The sequence below is a fragment of the Halichoeres trimaculatus genome, unplaced genomic scaffold (genome assembly GCF_033239565.1).
Source record: "Halichoeres trimaculatus isolate MK-OKI-2021-1 unplaced genomic scaffold, fHalTri1.1 fHalTri1_scaffold_6, whole genome shotgun sequence".
Lineage (NCBI taxonomy): Eukaryota > Metazoa > Chordata > Actinopteri > Labriformes > Labridae > Halichoeres > Halichoeres trimaculatus.
In genome coordinates, this window is record NW_027437184.1 from 12,064,859 (window position 1) to 12,089,999 (window position 25,141).

General features: G+C 40.4%; 1 protein-coding gene across 1 annotated transcript; it reads left to right on the forward strand.

The window, feature by feature from the left end:
• Positions 1–452: 452 nt before the first annotated feature.
• klf5l (Kruppel like factor 5 like) lies at positions 453–24,788 on the forward strand. The gene is made up of 4 exons (XM_074672348.1): positions 453–686; positions 12,576–13,497; positions 14,430–14,489; positions 21,845–24,788. Exons 1-4 carry the CDS (start codon positions 546–548, stop codon positions 22,021–22,023), a joined length of 1,302 nt encoding a protein of 433 aa, XP_074528449.1. The 5' UTR covers positions 453–545; the 3' UTR covers positions 22,024–24,788.
• Positions 24,789–25,141: the final 353 nt, after the last annotated feature.

Sequence of the window (25,141 nt, forward strand, 5' to 3'; positions counted from 1 at the left end):
AAAGCATCAAAATCCTTTGCCTAGCAGTAAGAGGTCTAGGAGTGCCAGTTATGTCAGCCTGTCATAACTTCTATCACATTTATCACAAATATTTTAACACCTACATATATATATATAACTTTATATATAGAATTTGTAAATTTTCTAAATTTTGTAAGTGTTTAAATACAAACAAACCCCTTACATTTGAAACAGGTGTCCTCCTGCTGGTCGGTCGGCTCCATCTCTGACATATTTTGCATCCATGCGCAATGAATCTTGGGATATGTGAGGCTATGAAGGATTCACCAAACCCGTCCTTCGCGGCCCCCGAAACGGAGGACGGATTCGTCGGCCGCATTTGGAGGAGCCTCCGTATTGGGACAGCCTCCGACGCACCGCTGTGACGTAATCGGTCTTCAAATCCAGCCTCCGTAGGCTGCAGCCCCTGAATTGGGACACAGCTAACCTGTGCGACAGAACAGAGGGGAGGGCTGTGGACTTACCACGTAGCAGTTACGCTTTATGCGCCTTTTATAACACTTAATACTGAAGTCGTGTTTGAGATGGCAACGAGTGTAGGTTTGGCCATGAATCCGCCGCATGCGGCTGAAGAAAGAGCGGTTTTTACGCAGCTGAAGCCTGTGAGGATGTCAGGAGCGGACGGCGGAGAGGACGCGTCCGTGTTTGAGGACGTCAAACCCGGGGTGAGAGTCTCCGCAGAGCTGGGAGCTGCGGGGCTTCCGTGAGAGCGGAGGTCCGGCCTCTCTGCGTGTTTGAGCCACTTTCTCTCATCCTTTGCTTCATTTTCATGTCCAAACAGGGAAAAGAATCGCTGGTGGTGCTTTAGTGAAAAGAAAAAAATCGTTTCTGAGGGTAAACAAAGCTGCTAAGAGCTCTTTTATGACCCTGCGTCAGCATGTGGTGCGTTTTTTCTAAAGGAAGCAGTTCACCTGTGCTGGCAGTTAGGTTAAAGTCCTACACAGACACCTGACCTGTAAGAAAACTCAGGTAAAGTTCACCTGGTAGACTTTGAGTTGTAGTTTCTCTGTACAACTACTCAAATCAAACTTTAAAACGAGGGGGGTGGATTTCATACATTAGAGGCACAAGATGACTCTGATTGACTTGGTTTTAAAGACTAATTTCCTTTCCACTTATAAAGCATCATCATTCTTACTGCTGCTGTTAAGTGTGGGAGTTTGTCACTTCTGGTGAGCTTATTTTGATGTATCATGATTCTAATATTTTGCTTGAGATACTTGTAGCTGTGCATACATTGAGCGAGGTCAGAAAGCTGCAGACACCATGTGCAGCTTTTTGTTTCTTCTTTCATGAATGAAAACTTTTCTCCCTCTATTGTGGGTTCTCATCCTCTTCATAAACCCTCCAGGAGGTGGCTCCTGTCATGTTGCAGCAGGTCTTAATCTTTCAGAATGTGTAATAGGAATTGATAAACACCAGATCACCCCGTCACCTCCTTTGTTACCAGTACAGAACGGATCACAGGGCAGACATGACAGCTGCATTAAAGATAAATGGCGGTGAATTGTACATCAGGCCTGCGTGATCACAACAGAGCACAAACAGAAACCGGACGCCTTCGTGTGGTGCTGAGTTTGGCCTCTTTCCAGGTGTTTGGTAAACAGGCGACAGACCGACACCTGAGGCTGGAAGTGCTCTTGGTGCACGTTATATCAGATACTCTGCACTTGTTATGGTGAAGTCTTTCTCATGCATTGGGGAGGTAGGTTGTTGACTTTTATGCAGACATGGAGGGGAAGCAGACACATGCTCAAGCTGCTTTGAAAGGACTTTATTGGGATTGCAGAAGTCACTTTATCACACTATTTGTTGCATTTCTGCAGATGTAAGATTTTTTTTTAAGTTATAGAAACAGTAAAATTATCTGAGCACGCAGCAAGTTGGTTTTAATAAAGTTTAATGACTTTAAATCTAGAAATTAATGTGAGAAAATGTTCATGTGGGTCAAAATACTCAAAAACAAACTTCTTGAAGCACAATCATAAGACTGATTATAAGAAAAAAAAATGTGTTTCTTGTGTAATCTCAATTTCAGTAAATGAATGCCTAGGTGCTAGAAAAGATATCATTGGTTAAATAAAATTTACAACATATTATAAAGTTGTGATGAAGAGTTTTTTTCTGTTTCAAACAAAGTATTTTATTATAATTATTGCTCAAAAAAAAGCTTTGGGATAGGTAACTGTATCAGGAGTTGTGGTTTGGTTTGTGGGGAATCTTCCATGGTGCAGATAAATGGTACAAAATGCAGAATAAGACATATTCAGGTGTAAAAATGTTGTTTGCAGGTTAAAATAGTCTTAAAAACGAAGAAGGCTGATTTTACTGCCTGAATTTAGCAGTTTGAGCGCTAAGCCAGAGTTAAAACCTTCTTCATTACCCATCTAAAGTCAGCGTCACTTTAAGATTTCCCTGTCAAAACGTCCCTAACTCGTGTTGTTTCTTCCTCCGTCTCTGTGCTATAACATGCTCTGCTCGATGTTATGCAAAACCCGCCTTTGTGAAGAACAAAGAAGTCAGGTTAAGTGAAATAGTTACCCCTCAGGCAAATCAATGCCAACCACAGCCTGAGTGCTTTACCTTACGTGCTCTTGATTCACCGTGAATGTGCACGAAGCCTGTTTGTCAGAGGCATTCCTCAGAGATCACAGATCAGCTTCTTTCATCCCTTTTCCTCTCCTCTCTATAATTTTGTCCCCCACTTCATGAAGGATCTGGGTAAAACAGTCGTCTTCTTGTCTCTTCCTTCACTTTCTCCCCCCTTCAGATATGTCTGCGTGTCATTGTGTTTTTAAAGTGTTTAACTGAGACTCTGCCGTGACAGCAGTATGTTGCCCGACCTGTCTGAGCAGGGCCCGCATCTCCATAAGCCGCCTGGAGGCATTGAGGAGGATGATAAAAGCTGACCTCATGAGAAAGTCTGTGTGGTGGTGAAAGGCTGACAAGGCTTCCCGTCACATGCAGGTCTCTTCTTCATAAGCTCGTGGCAGAGTAGTTTGTCTGTAAAAAGGATTATCTTTTGTCTGTATCTCTAAACTTCTCTGCAACAGACACAGGTTATCACATCTGAATGTTCACCCAGAGTAAGCTCCACTTTTTTGCTCTGTTTTGGTCACCTCCAACCCTCGAAACAAACACCAATTTAAACCAGTTTGGTGCACTTTTTACATCTGGAGGTGGACGCTTTTAGTAAATCTTTACCTCCCATTTCCTGTTTACAAGCAGAAAAATAATTGCATCAGAGGTATTTCCACAATTGCACCAATATCAGAAATCTATCTTCTGACTTTGCGGGGTTCAAAGATCTGTATCAGTTATGAAAGCAACGATGAGCACTAAGAGCCAAAACAGTGCAGTTAAACAGCTTTGAAAATTACAACACAGAGTCTTTAGAGCTGAGACTATGTTGGCTTTTCACCTATTCAGTTTAGGCCTGTGAGGACTTTAAAGGCGATCTTGAAGTAGTGTCACTTTTATATATTTGCCTTTTTATAATCCACAATTTAGAATGAGATTATTTGAGCTAAACAGGTTTTTCTGCGTTCTGTTTCTCAGTATCCATAGTCTGGTTGAAAATTGTGCCAGTAAACAAAGTTTAGCAGTGAGAAGAGAAATCTGTCCTTTTTTCTTGAGAAAAGGATTGGATTTATTTTGTTGCAATAATGAAGACTGGAGCTGGACTGTCAAAGAGAAAAAGGACGGAAGGGGCAGAAGAAAGCTGAATGGGAGAGTGAAAGAGCTCGGGCTAAGCCGTTTGTGCTAATGCTCATTCCAACCCACATGCAGCAGTTATTCTGCAGTGGTCTGTTAAAACTTGAGAGTCTATCAATAAAATGAAGAATAACACTTCTCTTGCAACATTTTGTTCACAAATGACCAAAATCTGATTTTTCCGGGATCCCTCCTGTCGGTCCTTTGGGCGTAGATCTTTGACTTTCTATCAAACAGAACGCATTTTATTCTGTCATTAATCCGCTGGAACGACAGAATGAGTCACTGATATGAACCCATTTACAGATAGTTCTTATGTTATATCAGCACCAGGTTTCCTGTAAGACTGAGCGCGGACGCCAGAGGAAGTTACAGAATAACTTCTCAGTGTACAGATGAAGAGAGCGGTGCCAGTTTTGCCTAATCATTCCTGAAGATCAATACTCAGATACAGTTTGGTTCCTTCACATGCTTGGATGATTTTAGAGCTTCAACGTGTTTGGGTTTAATCCTTGTGCCACCTCCTCAGTGGTTGATTTATCCTACATTGTTCAGCCTCTTTCTGTTGTGTTTTCATGCAGCTGTAGGCCGGCTCTTTGCTTTGACTAATGATTTGACTTCCAGGGTAACACAAGCCGTGGATTTGCATGTGAGCAGGCGTCTGCTGACGAGTCTCTGCTCGTTTGCTGATTGGTGATGATTCAGATTGTTTTGTCCGTTCTTGTAGAATTATAAATGTTTGGTAAGACTGTAAAAAGTTAACTGAAGGTGGTTTTTAGAAAAAATGTAATGTCAGGTTTTGAGTTTATGGCCTGTGCTGGTTTTTACCCTTCATGAGAGAGAGTTGAAAGCTCTATCTGCTCTTTTTACGTTGATTGATTTGGATCTAAATCTTATTTCTGTTTGTTTAAGATGTCAGGTTCTTGGTAGTTGTGAAACATTGTTGGCTTTGTTGGCACTGTTTTAAATTTGTTGAACATCATAATGAAAGGATGCTTTGATTTCAGTTAGAGGTTTGCCAATCATTGCGTAACTCATGAAACAATACAATAAGATTTGCGATTCTTGACCTGTGGAAAAAAAATGCTTCCTAAAGGACAAATTGCTTGATTGACGTTTTTTTTCACAGCCAAAACTTTAAAACGACTTGCTTTTTGTGTCAACCAGCGCGACTGTACCTGTGACAGATAAAGTTGTGTTTACTGTGAATTTATCAACTACAGTCGGGTCTTTTTCCAGACCAGCTCCATCGTGTCAAAGACTGAGACTGTGCTGTCAGTGCGCTCCATGTTTACAAGCTGACTATCTTCTTTCTTATTCTTAAAGTTATTCTGGCAGAGCTTGGACTGATGTTTTGGCTCATTATCTCGCTGAAGAATGAGGCCCATTCCAGTCTGTACTGCATAGGGACCGCTGCAGAATACTGTGGGAGCCATTTTTTTTGGTTCAGTGTGTCTCTCACTCTGTACAAGTCACAGACCCTGGATCCAGCAAAACAGGCCCAGACCATCATGCATCCTCCACCACGTTTACATTTGATCTTACACACTGAGGAACCATCCTTCCACCTACTCGATGAATGGCGTACAAAAACCCTGTGTGATGAAGCAAAGATTTTAAATGTTGACTCATTAGTCCCTAGCACCATCGTCCTGTCTTCAGTAGTCCATTGGTGGTGTCTCATGGCCCAAACACGCCTCTTTTTCTTCTTCTGACTTAGTCTTAGTGATGGGTGTCTTTCCTTCTGCAGCTTGACCTGTCAAACGTACATCTCAAAGTCTTCTCTTCACAGTAACTGAAATTGGGACTGCTTACTGTGACCTCTCTGAAGCTTGAAGCTTGAAGCTGTTGTCCTGTGAACACCTATCACACAAGTTGTTGGCTCTCAGAATCTTGTCTTTTAGGTCTGTTTTGGGTTTGGCTCTGCCAGACCTCTACCTGCCAGAGTTTCCAACCCCAGTTTCTGAGTTTTTTTTTATGCTGAAGAGAACTGGACTCATTGGCCTTACCTCAACTTTCTTTGACTTCATTTCTCTGTAAGAAAGACCCTTTTCTTGAATCGTCCGATGTTCTGTCTCTCTTTCATTATTGCTTGCCTTTTCCTGCTCGTTTTTAGAGCATTACTCGACTTTTTGCAGTACAGTACTGTTTAATAAAGCTCACCCGTGAGGGTACCAGATATGAAATAATTCTGCTTGATTCTGATGTAAACCAATTGATCAGTCTAATCTCCTGCATAATCAGAGTTTTCCTGTAAATAACCCCAAACATAAAGCACAGATTCATCATTTGACTCACACCTTTCAGATTGTTTGGTCTCCTGATGTCATTATTTCCCATCATGCCCAGCCGTGCCTCTGTTCCAGACTCCACACGCCACCCGCAGACAGTCAACTGTTTCTTAATTCCTGCGGCCTTTCTGGTTAATCTCCTGGATGACTATCAATGTTTGCCAGTCATTTGTCTGGAAAAACAGTGAAAATGGTTCACGTGAATGAAAACAGAGGGTGAGATCATTGTGTGGTGAGAGGAGAACACAGGATCCAGGTCTGATACCGCCTCCAGACACCCCACGCTCCACTTACCGCCAGCTGAATGTGAGAAGGAGCTTTTTCTCTGCTGCGGGGAAACAAGGAACAAAGAGTGACGAGGAGCAAGAGACAGAAATAGGACGGCTTGTGACGTGATGTGTGGAGGGATTGTCATTTTTTGGAGAGGAACAATGATCATAAAGAGAGTTGAACAAGGCTTGGATCATAGCTGAGATTAAGTTGCAACACAAATGAAATCGAAAAGGCGACGGTGTAGTGTTTGTGACAGATGGCAGAGCAGAGACACACATGACTAAATCAAAGACAGTCTTGCGTTTTTGTGAAGGTTTTTTAGAGTGTAACAGTGGTGAAGCAATCAAAAAATAACTTCACTTTTAAGTTTTTTTTTTTTTTTTCTCACAGTTCCTCCCCATCTACAACCTTCTACCACCTCATCTCTTTCTGTTGTTCAGTGCACAGTAGACTTTACCTCCTGTGGTGTATGGAAAATGATCAACTATGGCTTTAGAGAAACTAAACATGGTGGTCTCACCATCTAAATCATACACTCTCAGTCCCCAGTGTTCCCCTCACACAAAAAAGGTGTCATATTCAATTCTTTTTGTAATCTTAAAGGCAGTAAATAAATGCATCGGGGCAGGAAAACAGCATGGGTTAAGGCAAAAAACAAGTCAGTATTATAGGAAGTCTAGATGATTCTTTTTCCCTGTTTCAATGAAAGCGAGACAAAAGATACCAAGTGTTCGTAATATTATTGCATAAAACATGGGCCTGTGGATGTGTAGTTATGTTAGAAGTTGGGGTTTCATGTGTATGGTCTCTCTTCCACTTTGTTAGCAGAAGTCTGTGCGCTGAGTAAGTTAAAATCCATTTTTAACTATATTTATGTGTTAGCCTGACATCAAGCAGCTAGAGGGTGTCTCTGATTCTTGCTTAAAAAAAAAAAAAAAAAAAAAGAGCAATCTGCTGTGGTGACCCCTAGAGACAAATCATCATGTGACTGTGGTGAAACCTTGTAAGATATGTAACCCTTAAACACCGTGTTTAGTCAGATTACAGGTCTAGATGCTTGATAAAAAGATTTGTGTTAATAAAGCTTAAAGCTCCTTGTGGGGCCCCCTGGTGGATAAAACCTAAAAAATCTCCTAAACGTGTGTAATGTTTGATTTTGGACTTAAGATTTCATCCTGCTGTCTTCAAACACACAAATGCTTCTTCACTTTTCTCTTTGCATTTTTGTCAAAGTGTTTCTCTGGCTGACTCCTACCCTCTGAAGGAGTCTGTAATCATTTCAATGTCTTTCATTATCAGCTAAAAACTCCTCACTGGAGCTTTAACTTTATTACCACTTCAAAGCACAAGCTAAGAGAAGGGTGTAGCTTTGAAAGCCAAATAGACAATGTTAATGTTTTTGAGAAAGTGATGACACTTTTACTTCAAACTATAAACAATCAGCTCCAGATTGATATCAAAGTGGATTTAGGCCAACCGGCTGTAAACTCTCATATTTATTCATCGCTGTCCTCTGGAGCCAAAACAAGCTGTCCTATCTCCTTCATCAGCGACCATAAAGCAGCCTCGTCTCAAAGGTTCTGTTTTTGCTCCGATGACCCCATCAGGATTTCTTCCTCTGTTGATCCACAGACCAGGAGGCCTCCGACACTTATCAGTTCGTTTTCTTTTTATGGAGATCCAAAGGCGAACGGCCACTGTGCCTCTGCATTCCTCTGAGTCGTAAAGAAGTGCTGACACAGACGTTTGTTTTGCAATGAGCAGTTTAAGAGATGGAGACGATGGGGCCTGGAGGCTTTTAGGTCTGCAGAGAGAGGCCTATATATCAGATTTCCTTTTGTAGAAGTAGGGCTAATTTTTAACATCTGTATTCATATTTTTAAATCTACCAGTTAGTCATCAAAACATTAAAAAATGCTGCAAGTCATTACATAGCCTTTGGGCATTAACTTTTTGGGGATTTCCTGAAAAAATTCTGCAAAAATGAATGAATTGTATCAATATTTTGCCGTAAACAGACTGCTCTTGGAATCTTCAATTTTAATCTTTGATTTAATGTAACCCTGCTTTTGAGGATATTACACAGCTTGAAATTAGTGTTGGATTTCAAATCAAAGGAGCTCTAATTGTAAATACAGGGCTGTTATTGTCTTTTGTGGTGCAATAGATCCCTGCAGTCTCATATTCTTCTTGTACTAAATGCAAAACAGCATTTCCCTGCAGGGTTGAGGGAAAAGACTGAAAACACATGCTGCTGAAACATATGCAGGTCCTTTAAGGATGGATGTCAGGAGTGGAAACTCCCACTGTGGCTCATAAAGCAGAAGTGAGCTGATAAGAGTCGGTTTGTTATCAGACTGAAGGATTCATAGTGGAGCAGTTATACATGTTCTCCAATTATTAACTGACTCAGTCTCTGAGCGAATATATCCAGCTTCTAAAATTCATTGGCTTTGAGTTTCCTGTTTTTCAGCCCAGTGTGAGTCCTTAAAACATGATCCTGAAATATTATTTTTACATATTTGTTCATAATCCAGGATTTGAAATAAGTTTTGGGATAGTTAAGATGACTATAATAGTCCTAATTTAGCAACATATGCTGCATCAAATTCCACACTGTATTTTCTTCAACTACTTCTTCTATGCTGTGCAATAAATAGTTTGGATCTTGGTCTTTTTTTAACCTGTAAAGCATTTTAACCCTCCGATTTTCTGTTATGGGATATTTAAGAGTTTGAAAGCTAAATCAGACATTTAAGAACTCAGCTCCTGGCTCCTTGAAACAGTGTTTTTTTTTACCCTTTTACACCCAAGTATTACTCAAACCACCTAGACTTTTAGGTAACTTTATCCATATAACAATCAGAGATTGTGCCCAGAAAGCTAGTCTTTTCTTCTTTAAATAAGTGCTGCTGGCCTAAATGGTTGAGGAGTTGTAGTAATTTAAAGAGCACTTGGATGGGAGCATTGGTGCAATGATGGGTTTTAAACCATTGCTTGTGACATCATCTGATTTGGTGCTAAATCTGTGAGCTATTCATGGGTTTTTCTGTCCTCTTGAATCTTTTACAATTAAAGAATCTTGACCTTCAACTAGAGATTATGTCAGAGCAGCTCAATTTGCAGCCCTCACTCAGAAGTAGAAGTTAAAATGTAATATTTAAATGTGACTCTTGTTGTCTTCAAAGGTTTTCAGGGAGAAAACAGTCAAGTCCAAGTAGTTTTCTTTCTGTATAGGAGGATGGAGAAACAACACTTAAATAATTGATCAGTTTTAAAGGTTGTTGTCTTTATTTTGAAGAGTACTTCATCCAGGGAAAGGTTGTTAAGCATAAATACAAAGTTTGTGACTTCAAAATGCATAAATTATAACGTTTGAGGATGATTCTTTGGAGGATGGTCGACCTCTTTCTCCTTCACCTTTGTGGACTCAAATTAAAGCACCCAGCAGTTTTATTTTGATGTGGCTTTCTATACAAGCATGACATAGTTCCTTTTTAAAGAAACTGCAACAGCATCATCTGCTGAAAGTACAGAAGAAAACATCTAATGAGTGAGAAATGTTGGAGCTCAGGGTGAAAGAAAGACGGATTAACAGCCAAGGGCGCCCAAGGGTCACTGCTGCCAGCGTCGCAGCAGCACAGGGCCGGTCTGTGTCCCGTCCTGAAAGGCAAACAGGAGCCCTCAGTGAGAAGAAAACAGAGAGGCTGTTTTTGTTTTTTTCCCCCTCAGTAAATAGCCAAGACTTTAATTTCACCAGATGCTCAGATTGCAACGATGACAAGGAGGTTTGAGATCAGCTGCAGACGATACAGTGAATAAAGACGTATGCATACACACATTGACACTCGGACAAATGCACACTCAGATGCACAAATCTGAGCTGTAGAAATGATTTGCAATCAACAAAAACATAACCTGCATAAGTAAGCTAAAAAAAGGTAAATTTGTGCAAATATATCAGACCTCAAGCTAAAGTTTTGTGTGTGAATGTATCAGCAGATTATTAACGGAGGTTTGAGGGAGTTTTTGTGTTGATTGTTCTGGCTCCGGAGTGTTGAAAAACTTTCTCTACAGCTTTGCGACATCTGAGCACAACTCCCAGAACATGTCAGCACCTTGTTTGCTCATTTGGACTCCAGTGTGCACTCTCAGCTTGGATTTCCTAATGGGGTGTAAAGGTGTTTTTCAACCACAGGAAGTAGGGTCTGAATTTGTCTCTTGGGTGATTAATTTGACCCTGAAAAAGGCCCTGGTTTAGAAACTTTTGGGGGTGAACATTACTGATACGTGTTTGTATTCCCTATCTATCCACAAGAAGGTGACATTCAACTTTGATTGACTTAGTTTAATAACTCCTAAACAATTATCTTCTTGAAAATGCAGACTAATAAAAGAACTGGGAATGTATCACCAGGAACTAAAAGTCTTCCTTCAACCTCTTTGTGTTATGTTTTCTGTTTGATCCCTGATTAGTCCGTCTCAGTACCGTCATCCTTTCTTCAGCTGTGTGTTTGTGTTGTCACTCAGGGATCACTCTTTGTCTGGCTGATCTATTTTTACCCTGCACTGTTTAAGTTTCGCTGCATCTTTCTCATGCCTCTGCCCTTGTTTTGCTTTGGCTGAGCTTTTTTTTCTGCTCGTCTTCATGCATCAAATCCCTTCATCGGGCACACCCACGAAGGGGAGTCTGTGTTTGTGTTTGTGTGCAGCTGTGGGAATCTGTAAGTCTGTGTGCAGATCCACATGCTCATGAGTGTGTTCAGTCTTAGATGCAGTTTGTTGCATGTGCATTTCTGTGCGTGTGTGTGGTCTTTGTTGCATAGCTTCTTTAGGTAACGGCTTCTGCATGTCTAAAGGAGCAGCTGTCTGCATCACTGACTCTGTATGACACACACACAAACACATGGCAGTTAATCAGGATTAGGATCAGAAATGCTGTCCGCTTGAACAAAAGAGAAAATACCTGCAACTTATTTTCTTCTGCACTCCTCCACCTGCCCATACCTGTTGCTGAAAAACATTTCTCTTTATTTGGAACAAAGGATTATTTCCACACCTTGAAATAGATCTAAACACATGTGACTGACAGTTGCATGTCAGTGACAACATGTGCACTCTATTTACGCTCTTAATAACTGTCAACAGATTATGACATTGAGACAGCGTAATCCAGGATTAGACATGACAAGAAAACAGATATTGAAGTTTAAGATGATTGAAATCACACGTTTCAAGAGGTTAAAGACTTTGTCAACCATAATTTCTTTTTTTTTTTTTTTTTTACTTCTAAACGAGTAAAACCAAGAATCTCTCAACAGGTTCCAAAGGTGAATCTGTCTTTATGAACCGGGTTGGAATCTATGTAATGACTCAAATTCAGAGATTTCCACCAGAACTAGAGAAATAGTTGAATATTCCTTTGTGACTTGAATCTAAGTGTCTAATTTGGATTTTTTCCACAGTTTTCTCTTCAAGTTTTGACTAGATTGCAGCTATGAAATGGTGCAGAAAATACAAGATTGGTGCAGAATGCATGATAAGAAATATTTGTCTAAAAATGTATAAAGATCAAAATAGTCTGAAAAACGTTTAAAAAAAAAAATCCTGATCCTGCCACAAAAAATCCTGACATATTTTCCTCATATCGCCCCCTATTGAAGAACATTTTTCTTGAGAAGATGCAGAGTTTGCTGGTGTTTACGCTGGACTTAGTACTACAGAAAACTGACCACTTGTCATCTGGTATCAAGAGACTATTCAGGGACAGGTGAGGTTTGATTTCATAGGTCTGCAATGATGGCACAAGGATTTTTGATCACACTTAAAAAAATTTTTGACTTTTCATCAGCTGGAAAAAAGGTGTCACAGTGGTCATCATTGCATGACTTGATGGTTTGCTGGTTCATTCAAGGTTCATTCAATCTAAACAGTTCATTGAAATGACTCTCAGTAACCTGCTGCTGGCTGTTTGTCAGGGCACTGAGTTCCTCTCAAAAACAGGAATGTGAGATATGAAGCAGGGGGGATGATTGAGGAGAAACTCTTGGTACAAGTTTTTCCAAAAATGCTTTTCTTTTTTTTACTCTGCTATCTCTTTTTCAGTAAATATCCATTTGTGTGTAGCTTTAGTTGGATTGTATGGAGGAGAGCCATGTCAAAGCAGATATGTAATGCTCTGCAGCCCAGAGTCGATCATCAGGTTGACTTTACATGTTTTTACAGATGGTTTACTTTAAAACTGTCTTACCTCTTCTGTGTTTTATCCTTTTTCAGACTCGCCTGGAGCTGGACAAATACTTCCCCCAGACCGGCAGTCCACTCCTGACTGTCCCAACAGATCTAACAGACAAAAAGTACAGACGAGAGAGCGCCTCTGTGGTGGATGAGTACTTCTCAGAGGACAAACCGAACACACCCTACAGCCTCAACATCAACGTCATCCTCCCCAGCACAACCCACCTCCGCACAGGCCTCTACAGACCAAACACCAAGACCCTGACGCCGCAGCAGATCAAGACGGAGCCCGGTCTAGAGGTGCCGTGCTCCATCTCCACCTCCAGCACTCAGGCGCTGCCGGATTTCACGTCTGTGTTCAGCGTCCCGCCTGTTGTCAACAACGTCTTTATCAAACCAGAGCTAAGTGCTGGAGGCATGAGTGTGCCCTCGAGCACACAGCAGCAGCCAAACATGGACTCAGAGCTCCACATTGGACCCCAGCCCCCCCAGCCGCAAGTCTACCACATGCCCATCACCTCCTGTGGAGACCTTACCATGACTCTGACCCACAACAGCCCCCACGTCTCCACAAGCGGCAGGACCATCATGAATCTCAGTGGCGTTGCATTGCCGACAAGCAACGGCAACTACCTGATGGCGGAGCACCAGCTTCAGCAGCACCCTGGCTACTACCACGCATCGCCGAGTCACTCCACCCAGCACACAGCGCCCCACAGCCTGCCACCCTCACCCCCAAACTCCCAGCCAGGAAGTCCAGACGGCCAGGCAGAGCTGCTGACCTTAGCGCCACAAGCTCCGCCTCCATACCAGCAGCGTCTGGGAGGCATTAAGGTGACGGGGTTATCTCCTCATGCTATGCTGATGACACACGGACAGGGCGTTCTAACGGGTCCCAAATACAACAGACGGAACAACCCAGAGCTGGAGAAGAGGAGGATCCACTTCTGTGACTACCAAGGTGTGTGGGTCATTTTATCTAGCTGAAAACAAAACACAGGAAACACATTTACTTTAGTGTCAGAGTAGAGCTGGTATGTCACTTCTTTGACGCAGAGAAGTCTTTGATTGAATGAAAGCTCTTTGAAAGCTGGTAAAGGCACTACCTCAAGAGGGTCATTTCCCCTGGAAAAAGAAAAACTCAGACAACTGTCACCCTCCAAAGATCTTATAAACTTGTCCTCACATCTGCATGACTGTCATTAGCTTGCTGCGTGTGTCTCTGTGCTCTGCCCTCCATCACAGCCTCTGGTGACTGTAAATGATGCATCACAGAATTACATGATGACTGACACCAATAAAAGGACCACATCTGTAGGAAAATTAGGAATCCAGATTTAGTGAGAGGCTCTGTGAGGACTCTCTTTTTGACATTGATTGCAGTGATGCCTTGGACCAGAATCTGTAGTTAAGACTCTGTTATCCATGTGCCCCATTACCCACTGTCTTAAAGACTCAAACCAAGTCCTGCATTTGTTTTGGAGATCAGATTTTATTTTTAACTCTACTTTTGTTTATTCAGGACAATTTTTCCCAGAATGCAAAGTAACAAAATAATGTATTGATTATCTGAAACATCACAACAAGCAATCTTTGTTAACTCCAGCCCCAGTTACAACAAAATAAATCCGACATCCTTTTTTTCATTAGAGGAAAAAAAAAATCTGGCTTCTCACTGCTGAACTTTACCAGTCAGTGTTGTGTTGTCAAAGGGACTTCAGGTCAGCATGCTGTAAATGAATTTAACGAATTCATGTTCTTGCAGGATGCCCCTAGTCATCTTCTCCTCGGATAAACAGCTTTATGGCTGAGTTAAACTTTGTCAGGTGAGGTTGTTTCTGCTGTCACCTGAGCTTACGACCTCTCCTTCTCTCTCTGTGTGTTTCGTTACAGGCTGCACCAAAGTTTACACAAAGAGCTCTCATCTGAAGGCGCATCAAAGGACGCACACAGGTGAGACACACGGAGGCAGGGACTGAAAATTCACATCTCTGTCTTTCTGTAAGCTGATGACTGTTGGTTTTGCACACTGGAGTATGGTCTGGCAGATTTCAGGTGTTGTTTACTTTCCTGCTTAGGTATTAATGACGCTGTATATCTAAATGGATGATGGATGCACTTATTGATTGTTGTCTAATAAAAAAAATGGCAACATGAATAGTTAGAGAAATACACTTTCTTAGGTGCAATGCATCAAAAAGACATGAGGAAAAAAGAATTTTGAAAAATATTCAATTTCTAAAACTTAAAAAAAGAGTCAAAGGTCGGTTTTGGGGTTTCTGTGCCTCAGTTAAGCCCTGAAATCCTCAGTTACCTTTGCATCCATTCTCAGATGCCTCATTTTTTCTGTACAGATTTGAACTAATCCCAGGATTCAAAATTGGCGTCCATCCAGCCCTTACTTCCCTGCTGCAGTCATTGTGTCACTGAGCTCCAGCTTATTTATTTTTATGTTGCATATTTTGTCCCTTCACCAGTTTCGACACACCCAGTATCTACAATAATTATGAAAAATACAATAAAAAAGCATAGACAGCCATCCTCAGGTTTATTTTTTCTGCACCGTGTCCGAACGTGCTCGTACCTGTCCGCTGAGCTTCCCCAGAGAGCGACAGAACAAAGAATGAATGGAGGAGGGGAGGAAAGAGGAAAAGAAGAGGGAAGACACGCTGCTTAAACTGAGGCCAAACCAGTTACTCCTGCTTTTCAGAGGATGGTGGAGGGAGGGAGGTGGGGGTTGTTTAAGAATGGGGGAAGGCTGGTTTCGATGTGTTTCCCTGCTGTAAGATGAAACCTGTGGATTTACTCATGCGGTTAAACCCCCTTTGGTGTGAAAACAGTGATGGAAAGAGCAAGAGAGGGGGAATACGTGAATGAGATGTGCAAATAGACACAGACCATAAATAGTCTGACAATTTATGGATACTAGAGGGGAAGTGTGGTGGTGCAGTAGAATACGACAGTGAACAAGATAAATACATCATAAAATATGAAGAGAGGACGGCAAACAAGAGGAAATGATAACACAAAAAGAGAGCACAAAGGAATTTGAGTTCATAAGCAAGAAAAGAGAGAATAAGTGGGTAGGCTGGATGCAAACTGGCTCCTACCAAAGTTGAAAACCATCTTCCAAAGTTTGAATAGTTATGACATGTCCAGTAGTTTTCCAATGGACATTGTGTAAAGACTTATCAACAGGATACCTTAAGAAAGAGAAGAAAGGAGGCACAGGAAACAAGCAGCAAAAGCTACTGGCCTAGAGTCAAACAGTGACCGCTGCTATGAGGAATAAAGCTGCTGAACATGGGGTGCATGCTTTAACTGCCAAGCCAAATTGGTAGAAGACCTCAACAAACCTGGTCAGTGCTGTATGGAGAAGAAATAAATGTAATTGCAACACACCATCAGACCAGTATAGGGCAGTGAGACAAGGAAATGTTTTATTTCACTGCACATGGGTTTGTTGACACTAGTAAGGAAACAGGTGATGTTCGGCTTGACATTCAGCTTGCAGGCTTCAACTCATTTTAGACCCTGGTTCCTCCTGTCACAAAGCACCTCATACTTATAAGAATGGCTTAAAAATCAATGCCACCATTTGCTTGTTTTAATGTATTTTGGAGAAGATACCCCATTGAAATCTGGACCTAAAGCTATCTTCTCTGAACCACAATTCAACTTTTGAACTCCAGAGCATGCCCACTGGAAGGTTTCATTTAACATTCACCTGGGAGATTTAGTCACCTTTTTACAGTTTTACAGCTCAAAAAAGATCACCATTTGCAAAGTTGATAGTCCAAAGGTTGCTTTCAACAAACTTGTTTATTTTTTTAAAACTTTTACAGGCCAAATCACATCCAAATGTTTGGTTTTATACTAAAAAAGATGTTAAAGAAATACAAAAGACCCCAACTTGAACCCAGTTCACCACTCTGCTGGTACCAGTAGCTCTTTTTCCTGCTGGCTTTGTTTAATTGCTTCAGTTTACTTACTTTGGACACGGTTTGAGCCCCACAAACAGGCTTGTGATCTGGCAAAACCAGGCTTGCCTACTCATGTTTTAAATGCAGTTGACAATGACTCATGACTTAAAAACGTTGAGTGTTGCAAACTGAAGGAAATGTTCCTGACAATTGAAACTAAGCAGGTAAAGGCTTTAAACAAAAAGGTTACAAAGACTTTCAGTCAAATTTTCTCAATTTTTGTCAAAAATCTGTAGAATCTTTACTTAAATTGATAACCTGTGATATCTAGGATATCCCATCAATCAAACCAATTAGTTACTTTGATTGGAGTGCCTCAAGGCTCTGTCTTGGCTCCTCTTTTATTTTAAACTTTGTGCTTTTTACAGGAAATCATGTGTTTTAGTACATTTTTTTTTTACCCTTGCTGCTCGATAATATCTGGTTGTGTAAATCCGTACATTTCTCAGAATAAGCTTTGTTTAGATGTGTCTCCAGCTTTACTCTTCACTCTCCATTGTTATTTGTAGTTCATCAGATCTCTTAACAGGGTGAGAAAAGAGTTAAACATAATCATCACAACATCTCCAAGACCATCTTGAGACTGGAATGGCTTGTTTTATCATACCACAAGTCTGAAACCTAAAGATGTTCACTTGAAAAACAAAAAAATCTTGAGCTTTTACTGAGATCCTCAATACAACCTCTATACAGACGATGACTTGCCTTACCATTCCTTAAGAAGTGTGTCTGTCAGCAGAGAATCTTTTAATGTCCTGATACTCGATTTCATATGATATATGTGTGTTTTGGTTCACTGACGGTGAGGTATGTCTTTCCTCCTCAGGCGATAGTATCAGGAAGTAGTTTGAGTGTATGGATGTAAAAAAAGAGCACTTTTGATAAGTATCGTTTTCGTTTTAAGGAGTCAGTGACCTGCTTTTGCTCAACTTCTTCACTGATCAAACCACATTTCTTCTTCTCTATGTGAAGCACCTGGATTACACCCCCCCCCCCCCCCCCCCCCTTGTTGACTGCTTGAGTTTTTGTGTTAATCTCTCAGAGGGATCACCTGAGGGCTGTCGATGTGCATGTTGTTATGGTCCATCACTTCAGGAGGAGCTATCAGAGCAAGCTCCTCCCGCTCATACAGACAACCTTGACCATGGCCTCAGCAGCTGTTTGAACTCAGTCAATGTGCAACTGAAGTAGATGTGTGTGTGCGCGCGTGGGGTAGAGCACTATCAGCGTGATCAGGGTACCCTCCAGCCCTCTTCTCAAACACTAACTGAGCTGATAAAATTGAAGAGGTCCACAAAGAGTTTATGAGCATCCTGAAAGAGCCTGAGAGTGTTTGCTCTGCCGCACAGTAAAACCAGGCTCAGGTGGTTTAGAGATGTTGTTGTGATACACCTGATGACTTATTGTAGGCCATGGAGATGAACGAATGACACATTTTGGCACAAAAATGCAGATAGTTCAATTTTTTAAAAGTAATTCTGCAATATTAATGGGTGATAATAAAGCCTGTGTGTCTACTATGAATAAACAGCTTTTATTTGAAGCTAAATTAAGCTTAACATTTGATTGATTTCGAAACAGTGCAACTTTTTTTTCATGTAAGGAGCTTTCATTATATTATTATCCCTTTTAAGACTTAATTTATGACCAAATTCCATCTTTACTTACACGAACATAACCAACACATCACTTTTTAAAAGATTTTTTCCAACATCAACCCTTGAACACTTAACTACCATACAAACCACCTGGACTACATTTTGTGATTTTGTCCCTAAAAGTGTCAGAAATCATACCCAGAAAGCTTGTTTTCTCTTCTTTCAGGAACCATTTCAATTTGACCAAAATAGAAGAGTTGTGTTGATGGTAGTAGCCTTTATCAATTATTGCCTGTGATTGTAACATCATTGCATGGGAATTCCTGTACAGTACCGTAATACCCTGTATATTCTTGTAAATCTTGTCTTTTTTTTTCTTTAAGAAGCGGTTTGATTGTTATCGCTTGCCCAAATGGTTGAGGTGTTACAGTGATTCAGTAATTCATTCACTTGTTCTGGGTTGCTGTCTGAGATTTCCTACTTCTCAGAAATCAAGTGAGCTGTCTAGAGATGAAATTATGTGGTTTAAATCCCATCTTGCAGTCTATTTCCCAAAAGGAATAAGGGCTACAACCTTGTTGGTCAGCTATTTGAGCATGACTCCAAGACATTAAAACATTCCCATCAGACTTCTGATCCTACTCTACGACACATATCAGTGTTTTCAAGAAGTAAAGAAAGAAAAAAGTCGCGATAATGTGGTAGTTCAGCTGGTAGCCCCCGATCTGCAGGTTTTTGCAAGAAGGAAACCTTCATGGATAAAACTCACAGTAAATCTTGTGAAATGAAATAAATGTTGAAGCCAGAGCTGAAAAATGAGCTTAAGAGTATTTAGCTGCTCAGCCAATCTGTTTAGTGATAAATATTTCAAATCATTTGGAACATAAAGTCTTCTTGCAGTGTTTTCAGGCTTTACGAGGCACTTGAAGCCCCTTATGGAGAGTAAATATATAAGTTCTGTCAACCTGCAACAAAAGCTTTTTGTCTCCGAGTGATTGATGAAGCACTCCAGCTGCCTTGAACATCTCTGAGTGTGTGTTTAAGTGTAGTTGTGTGTGTGTGTGTCCTTTTGGTTTATGAGGTATTCATACACACACTCATTAGTGAATGTTTCTGTGTGTTTAAGAAACACACATAATGGATCGTTCGTTTCTGATTAGCCACCTGATCAAACAACAAACCTCTGTGAAGGCTTTTGAGTGCTTCTGCCTTTTAGATTTGATGGAAACGTTAGCGTTTTCAGACAGAGAAAGAAAAAAAAGACATCAGTTTGTTTGTTTATAAGCCTTCCAATACAACAGACATCCTTTATCAAGTTTTTCCTGCAAAAAGACATAAAAATAAGTAAAATTTAAAACCTCTAACCCCAATCCCAAGCTCTTTCTTAATGGAAAGTGGAGCACGGTACAGATAGTTTGCAAGTTTGCACCTGACCTTTGGCGGCTCATTTTGGAGTATATACGAGCCAAGCATGTTTGTTCTGTGTCATTGTGTGTGTCTGTGTGTGTGTGCGCGTGTTTTTCACCCTCTTGTTTGCTAGCCCTCGGGGATAATAGTCTGAGAAAAGCGTCTGTGCTTTGACCCCGACAGAGCAGCTATAGAGCAAAACCAAACACACCTGCAGGCCGAGAGCCTCAACCTTTTTATATGAAGACATTTGTGCTCCACCTCAACGCACACACACACACACACACACACACACACACACACACACACACACACACACACACACACACACACATAAAGAGCAGTTAACTCCTGAAACAGGATGTTATCAGGCTCTGACATGGGATTAAAGAAGTTGTTTCCAAATAAATCATGAGGCGAAGAAAGGGAATTAATGCAACATCATTTTATTTTTTTTACAGATGTTTTTAAGACAAATATTTGGATTAACTGTGTGAAAAACACATCGACCCCCCCACCCACCCAGGTGCTCTTTGGACCCTCTCTCCCTGTTAACGTCCGTCTCTTGGTGATTAATGGTCGATAGCAGATAGCTCCTGGTATCGATTAGCTGCATCATAAAAGCATTATCTGTGCCCTCGCTGCTAATGTGCACTTGATGATTTAAGAGGCAAAAAACAGTCACATTCCCTCTGATAAAAGAGCACAAAGTGGAGCGTCAGTCCGCTCAGATTGGAATAATGAGCATGTTCGTTGTGTCTTTTCTCTGTGCTGGGTTTACTGCTTGGCAAGAGCAGAAACATTTGGGTGGAGCAGGATAAGTGTCACATTTCATCTTAAGTATTTAAAGTAACGATTTGTTGTGTAAACAGCATAATGACATATAGAATGAAAAATAAAAGTAATTGCAAAACACCACCAGACCAGTAGAGGGCAGTGAGATAATAACAACAACCTATTACTGTAGTTATCTTGTTAGCAGGGAGGATACTCGGCCTGTGCTGGTTTTGATCATGCTTTTTTTTTTTACTGCGGCTGGATTTTTCAACACTTAGAAGGAGGCAGCTCCAGAAACAAAGCCATCACCAGTTAAGGACATTCCTAAAAGCCTTTCCAGAAAAACAGATTCTCTCCCTAAATATGATTATGTTTCAACTTAACCTCATTCTTTACTGATCAAAATAGTGTTTTGACACACTGCACCTCTTCTGCAAAAACCACAAGCACAGTCTTTCTCTCACCCACAACTATTAAACTATTTAAAGATTCTTAAGTACTGAATACCTTCTCCTTTTAGAAACAGCGACGGGCTGTGTTCAGCTGACACACTTGGAGGTTTGAGCAGTCAGGGTTGAGTTTTACTCTTACAGGAAAGTTTCTTACACACGTACTGTTTCCAGAGTTCATGTCTCATTATGAGAAACATTTGAAGGAATCTGAGGATGGCATAACTGCATTGTAAGATCGGTGAGATGAGAGCACACAGGCTTAATACATTTAACACCAGCTTAATTTATTGAAAAATGATGAATAGAAGGGAAAAAATATTGAAATTAATTCTGGGATGTGAAACAGTGATGTTACACCTTCATAGCACGCTCTGGTGCAGTAAAGGTCACCCAAAAGACATGTCAACAAGTAAATAAGTGAAACCCTTTTCAGTGTTTGAAACTGGAAAGGTGAATTCAGGAGATAACTGAGGTAAAATTCATGCTAAGGAAAATTGTGTTGTTTTTGCATGATCAGGAAATCAGTTCAACATCTAAATAATGAATTTAAACATTGAAAACGAACCCGAAATTTAAAATCATGCACTTTTAGGAGCTAAAAAAGCAAACAAGACAATAGGGACAAGAGACTATATTGCTCTTTTAAATAGTTGCTCCTGTGCCCAAGGTTAAAGATAAAGTGATTGACAGCAAGCAGCAAAACCCGGTTTTGTTAACAATTTCTGCAGCAAGGAGGCACAGAGGAGCACGAAAATCAAAGTTTCCTCACTGGAGCTTTAAAAAAAAACTTAAATAAGGTGTTTTTTTTTTTTACTTTTTGTTGTCTGTAGGAGATATAACAGGCTTTGGGTGTATGACCAGGCTCTAAACTGAAATATAGAACAAGAAAGAAACCAATTTAGTAACTTCTTTGAAATCTGCTGTGGTTAAAGCTGAGATAAAATCAGAATGTTGAGAGAATTTGAAAAATGTTAAAACTTATTAAAATTGAAACAAAAACAAAAAAAGATTCCGTTTCAGTTTTTAAGATGTAAAATCTCCTCCTCCTGACTGACTTTTCTAACCTCTCTGCCCCTCTGTCTGTGTCCCAGGAGAGAAACCATACCGCTGTACATGGGAGAGCTGCGACTGGCGCTTCGCCCGATCGGACGAGCTCACCAGACACTACAGGAAACACACCGGAGCCAAACCCTTCAAGTGTGTCGCTTGCAGCCGCTGCTTCTCCCGTTCTGATCATCTGGCCCTGCACATGAAGCGCCACCAGAACTAACACCCACCTGTACATACAAACACATATCAAAACAGCGTCTGTGCATTATTCAGGAGAAGATCCAGAAATGAAATCATCTCTGTGCACCCGTCTTTACTCTTGTGACAGGTGGAGCAAACATCACCTCTAATTGTTTCCTTAAGGGGGAGACAGAGGCTGGCATCCATTGTTCATATTCTAAAACAGTAAGATGACAGGAAACAAAACATCCCACTACTTTTTAATTCCTACAAAGATTAATGGTAGGTGTAACTTCAATGCAAATATGAACGAACAAAAAGCATCAAAAAGAAGTTTCAAAACCAAAGTTTATTTAGTAACGTCTCACTGACATTGGGACTCTCCTTTGGCACCCAATTGAGAATATCTTGACAATACTTCGTGATGAACTATCACTGAAAGAGTCATGCGTTCAGCCCCAGGAGCTCAGTGATGATATCTGATTTTGTTTTCATCAGCGAACAGATGTTGATTTATAAAACACACACACAAACGCACAACACTAACACTTCCTGCTGAGAACTTTAGGGTCAGGCTCCCTCCAAGCATCAGACTGGACTCACTTTTCTCCACATGAACTGTTTGATATTCTACAAATCTGCTGCCAACTTCCTCCTCTTCAGCATCACTTTCGTTTTCTTTTATTTTTGAGGCATAAACTTTAAGGAGAATTTCTCTCCCTACCTGTAAATATGTGTTTATACTGTGTGTGATCGTGTGTCTGAGAATACAACGAATGTATTGAGATTCATACTTGACTTTTATTTTTATCACATCGGATGTTAATATGTTGTCAGACTCCTCGTGATAGAATCTCCCTTTGAAAGCCTCCAGGAGAAAAAGAAATAATCACCTGACAGGATCAGAAAGCCCTCCATGGAAAAGTTAATAATCACCTCGTTCTGCTTGTTTCAGCACAGGAACGACCTGTCGAGCGCTCAGCCTCTTGCCAATGTTTGTATTCGTGACATTATCCGTTTCCACGGCGACCCAGCTCTGATGACAGTTTGTGGTTTGCTTGTAGTTTCAATACTGCGCTATTTTTTTCTTTTCTCCCCTGTATTTGTTCAACAAGCTGACTTCTGACAGACAGAACAGGGCGGATTGATGTGTTGCGTAATCAGCCATGATAGCTTGAGAGATCTGTGTGTAAACGCTGGCTTGATTGCGTGACTTTAGATGGCATGAGGAGATTATATTCCAACAGCAGAGGAAAAAAACATTCAGACACTCAAAAATTGAGGAAAGAATTCCCAAATGTTCTTACTGACTGAATAATTATGACTTCATATCTATTTTTTTACTTTAAAATTCAAAATTACATAAAAAAAAAATGTCCACAAAATCTGAAGACAGAGTTTACACAAAGTTTTCCAGTAACAAGAAGTGCATGAATGTCTTCCTTTGGAGCTTGTAGTGATCAATTACACCTTTACCTCAGAGCCAGAGACAAAATTAAGATGACGTTAATGATCGGAAATGATAATTACATATGAAAACATAAACTGCCATTATTCAGGAGAAAACTTTTTATCTATAAAAACGTTTTATCTTTCAAGAAGTAACTCATAAAACTCATGGAACTTGTTAACATTTTCCCTCACGTTGAAGTGAACCTCCTCTCCACAGGGGGGAGCTGTTGGTCATTTTTCTATTAAACCTGGTTTATACCTTTGCATCATATCAAAATTGGACACTATGTCGTAAGTGCATGCAGCTGTTTTCAACACATAAACGTTTTTACGTAACCTGACATGCATTTCATGCTCAAAATTGCATAAACAGGTGAACAAACAACTAAACAAACAACGCTAACCTCGTGTTTCAGAGGAATACTGCAGAGCAGCGTGGACACAGGCATGCAGAAGTACAAGCTAGGTTTAACTCCACACCTCCTGACCCGTGCCATCTTACAGAAAGACATAAGCAGCAGAGCCAATCCATACATGAGATGCTGACATTGACCCCTACAGGTGAAGATAGGTATAGTTTCTGCAGTTGCAACATTAACGTCATCTCCAGAGTTCCCCAATTTTGAGAATTGAAAATGTAAACTTAACACCAAACAATCTGATTTGTTTTGCAAACTGTTCTTCTTTTTTACTCATCTTGCTTCTTTGACATTGTTTTTTTTTTTTTATGTCCAAGCGAAGATATAAAACAGAAAAAGCATCTCTACAAACTCTTACGCTGAGAAAAACAAAAGTTGTTACTTTGATCACCTGAAGATGGCATAGTTCAGTGGGTCTCCTGCAGTTCCGCTGCTTTTCCTGTTTTCACCTGAAGGTGGCACATGTTGAACAGGAGCTTTTTATTTTATTCTATGTTTATTTTTGAACTAATAAACTAAACAAGCAGATTCTGAGGCTTCACATTTCTCTAAGTGTAACTTGATATTTTTATTTAAGTTGAGGATTAAAAAAAAAAAAAAAAAAACTCACATCTGTTCTTTGTGTTTTCGTAGAAACACATTTTTATTTCATCACTTTGATTCTTTCACTTCCAAAAGCTTTCCCCTTAAAAATTGAGTTCTCCAGAGGAGGGAGCACAGAGCACTCGCTGTGTACATACGTGTAGTTAAACTCTGTAAATATTTGTTTTATTTCCTATTATTATATTAATATTTTTCTTTTTTTTTAACAGATGGGATTTTAGATCGGTTGTTCATGAGTGCCTTTTAATTTTGTTTTGATACTTTGTGTGAGAGATTTTATCTGTTTATGAGCAAATTTAATAAGAACAACTTTTTTTTGTTTGTGCAAAATGCTGCAATGAAATAATAAAAGCATTCATACATAAGAGAGGTGTGTGCCGTGGTTTCATGCTTTAGCCTGAGCGCTGAAGGTCAGAAAAGATGGGAGTTTTTCAGTTCCTAGACAAAAATAAAGGTTTCATGTATGGAAACCACATGAATTGACTTTCAGAAGTCAACCATGTTGACTAATGAGCACTGCCAGGCCAGGAGTCAACAGGTGTACAGCCCAACATAAACGAGGGGAGGATCATTATTTGAGAGGGGATCAAGAGAACTCCTCATTCTGTGAATCCAGCAGTCCAGAGGTCCTCATATGTGTGAGAGTCGTATGCATAGACTGAATAAAATATGGAGGTAGTCTCC

Bases quoted from the DNA above. Each gene is read 5' to 3' on its own strand.
- klf5l (XM_074672348.1), top strand. From the start codon at position 546: ATGGCAACGAGTGTAGGTTTGGCCATGAATCCGCCGCATGCGGCTGAA. The intron at 13,498-14,429 runs GTGTGTGGGTCA...GTTTCGTTACAG, and splicing joins CCACTTCTGTGACTACCAAG to GCTGCACCAAAGTTTACACA. The intron at 14,490-21,844 runs GTGAGACACACG...TCTGTGTCCCAG, and splicing joins GCATCAAAGGACGCACACAG to GAGAGAAACCATACCGCTGT.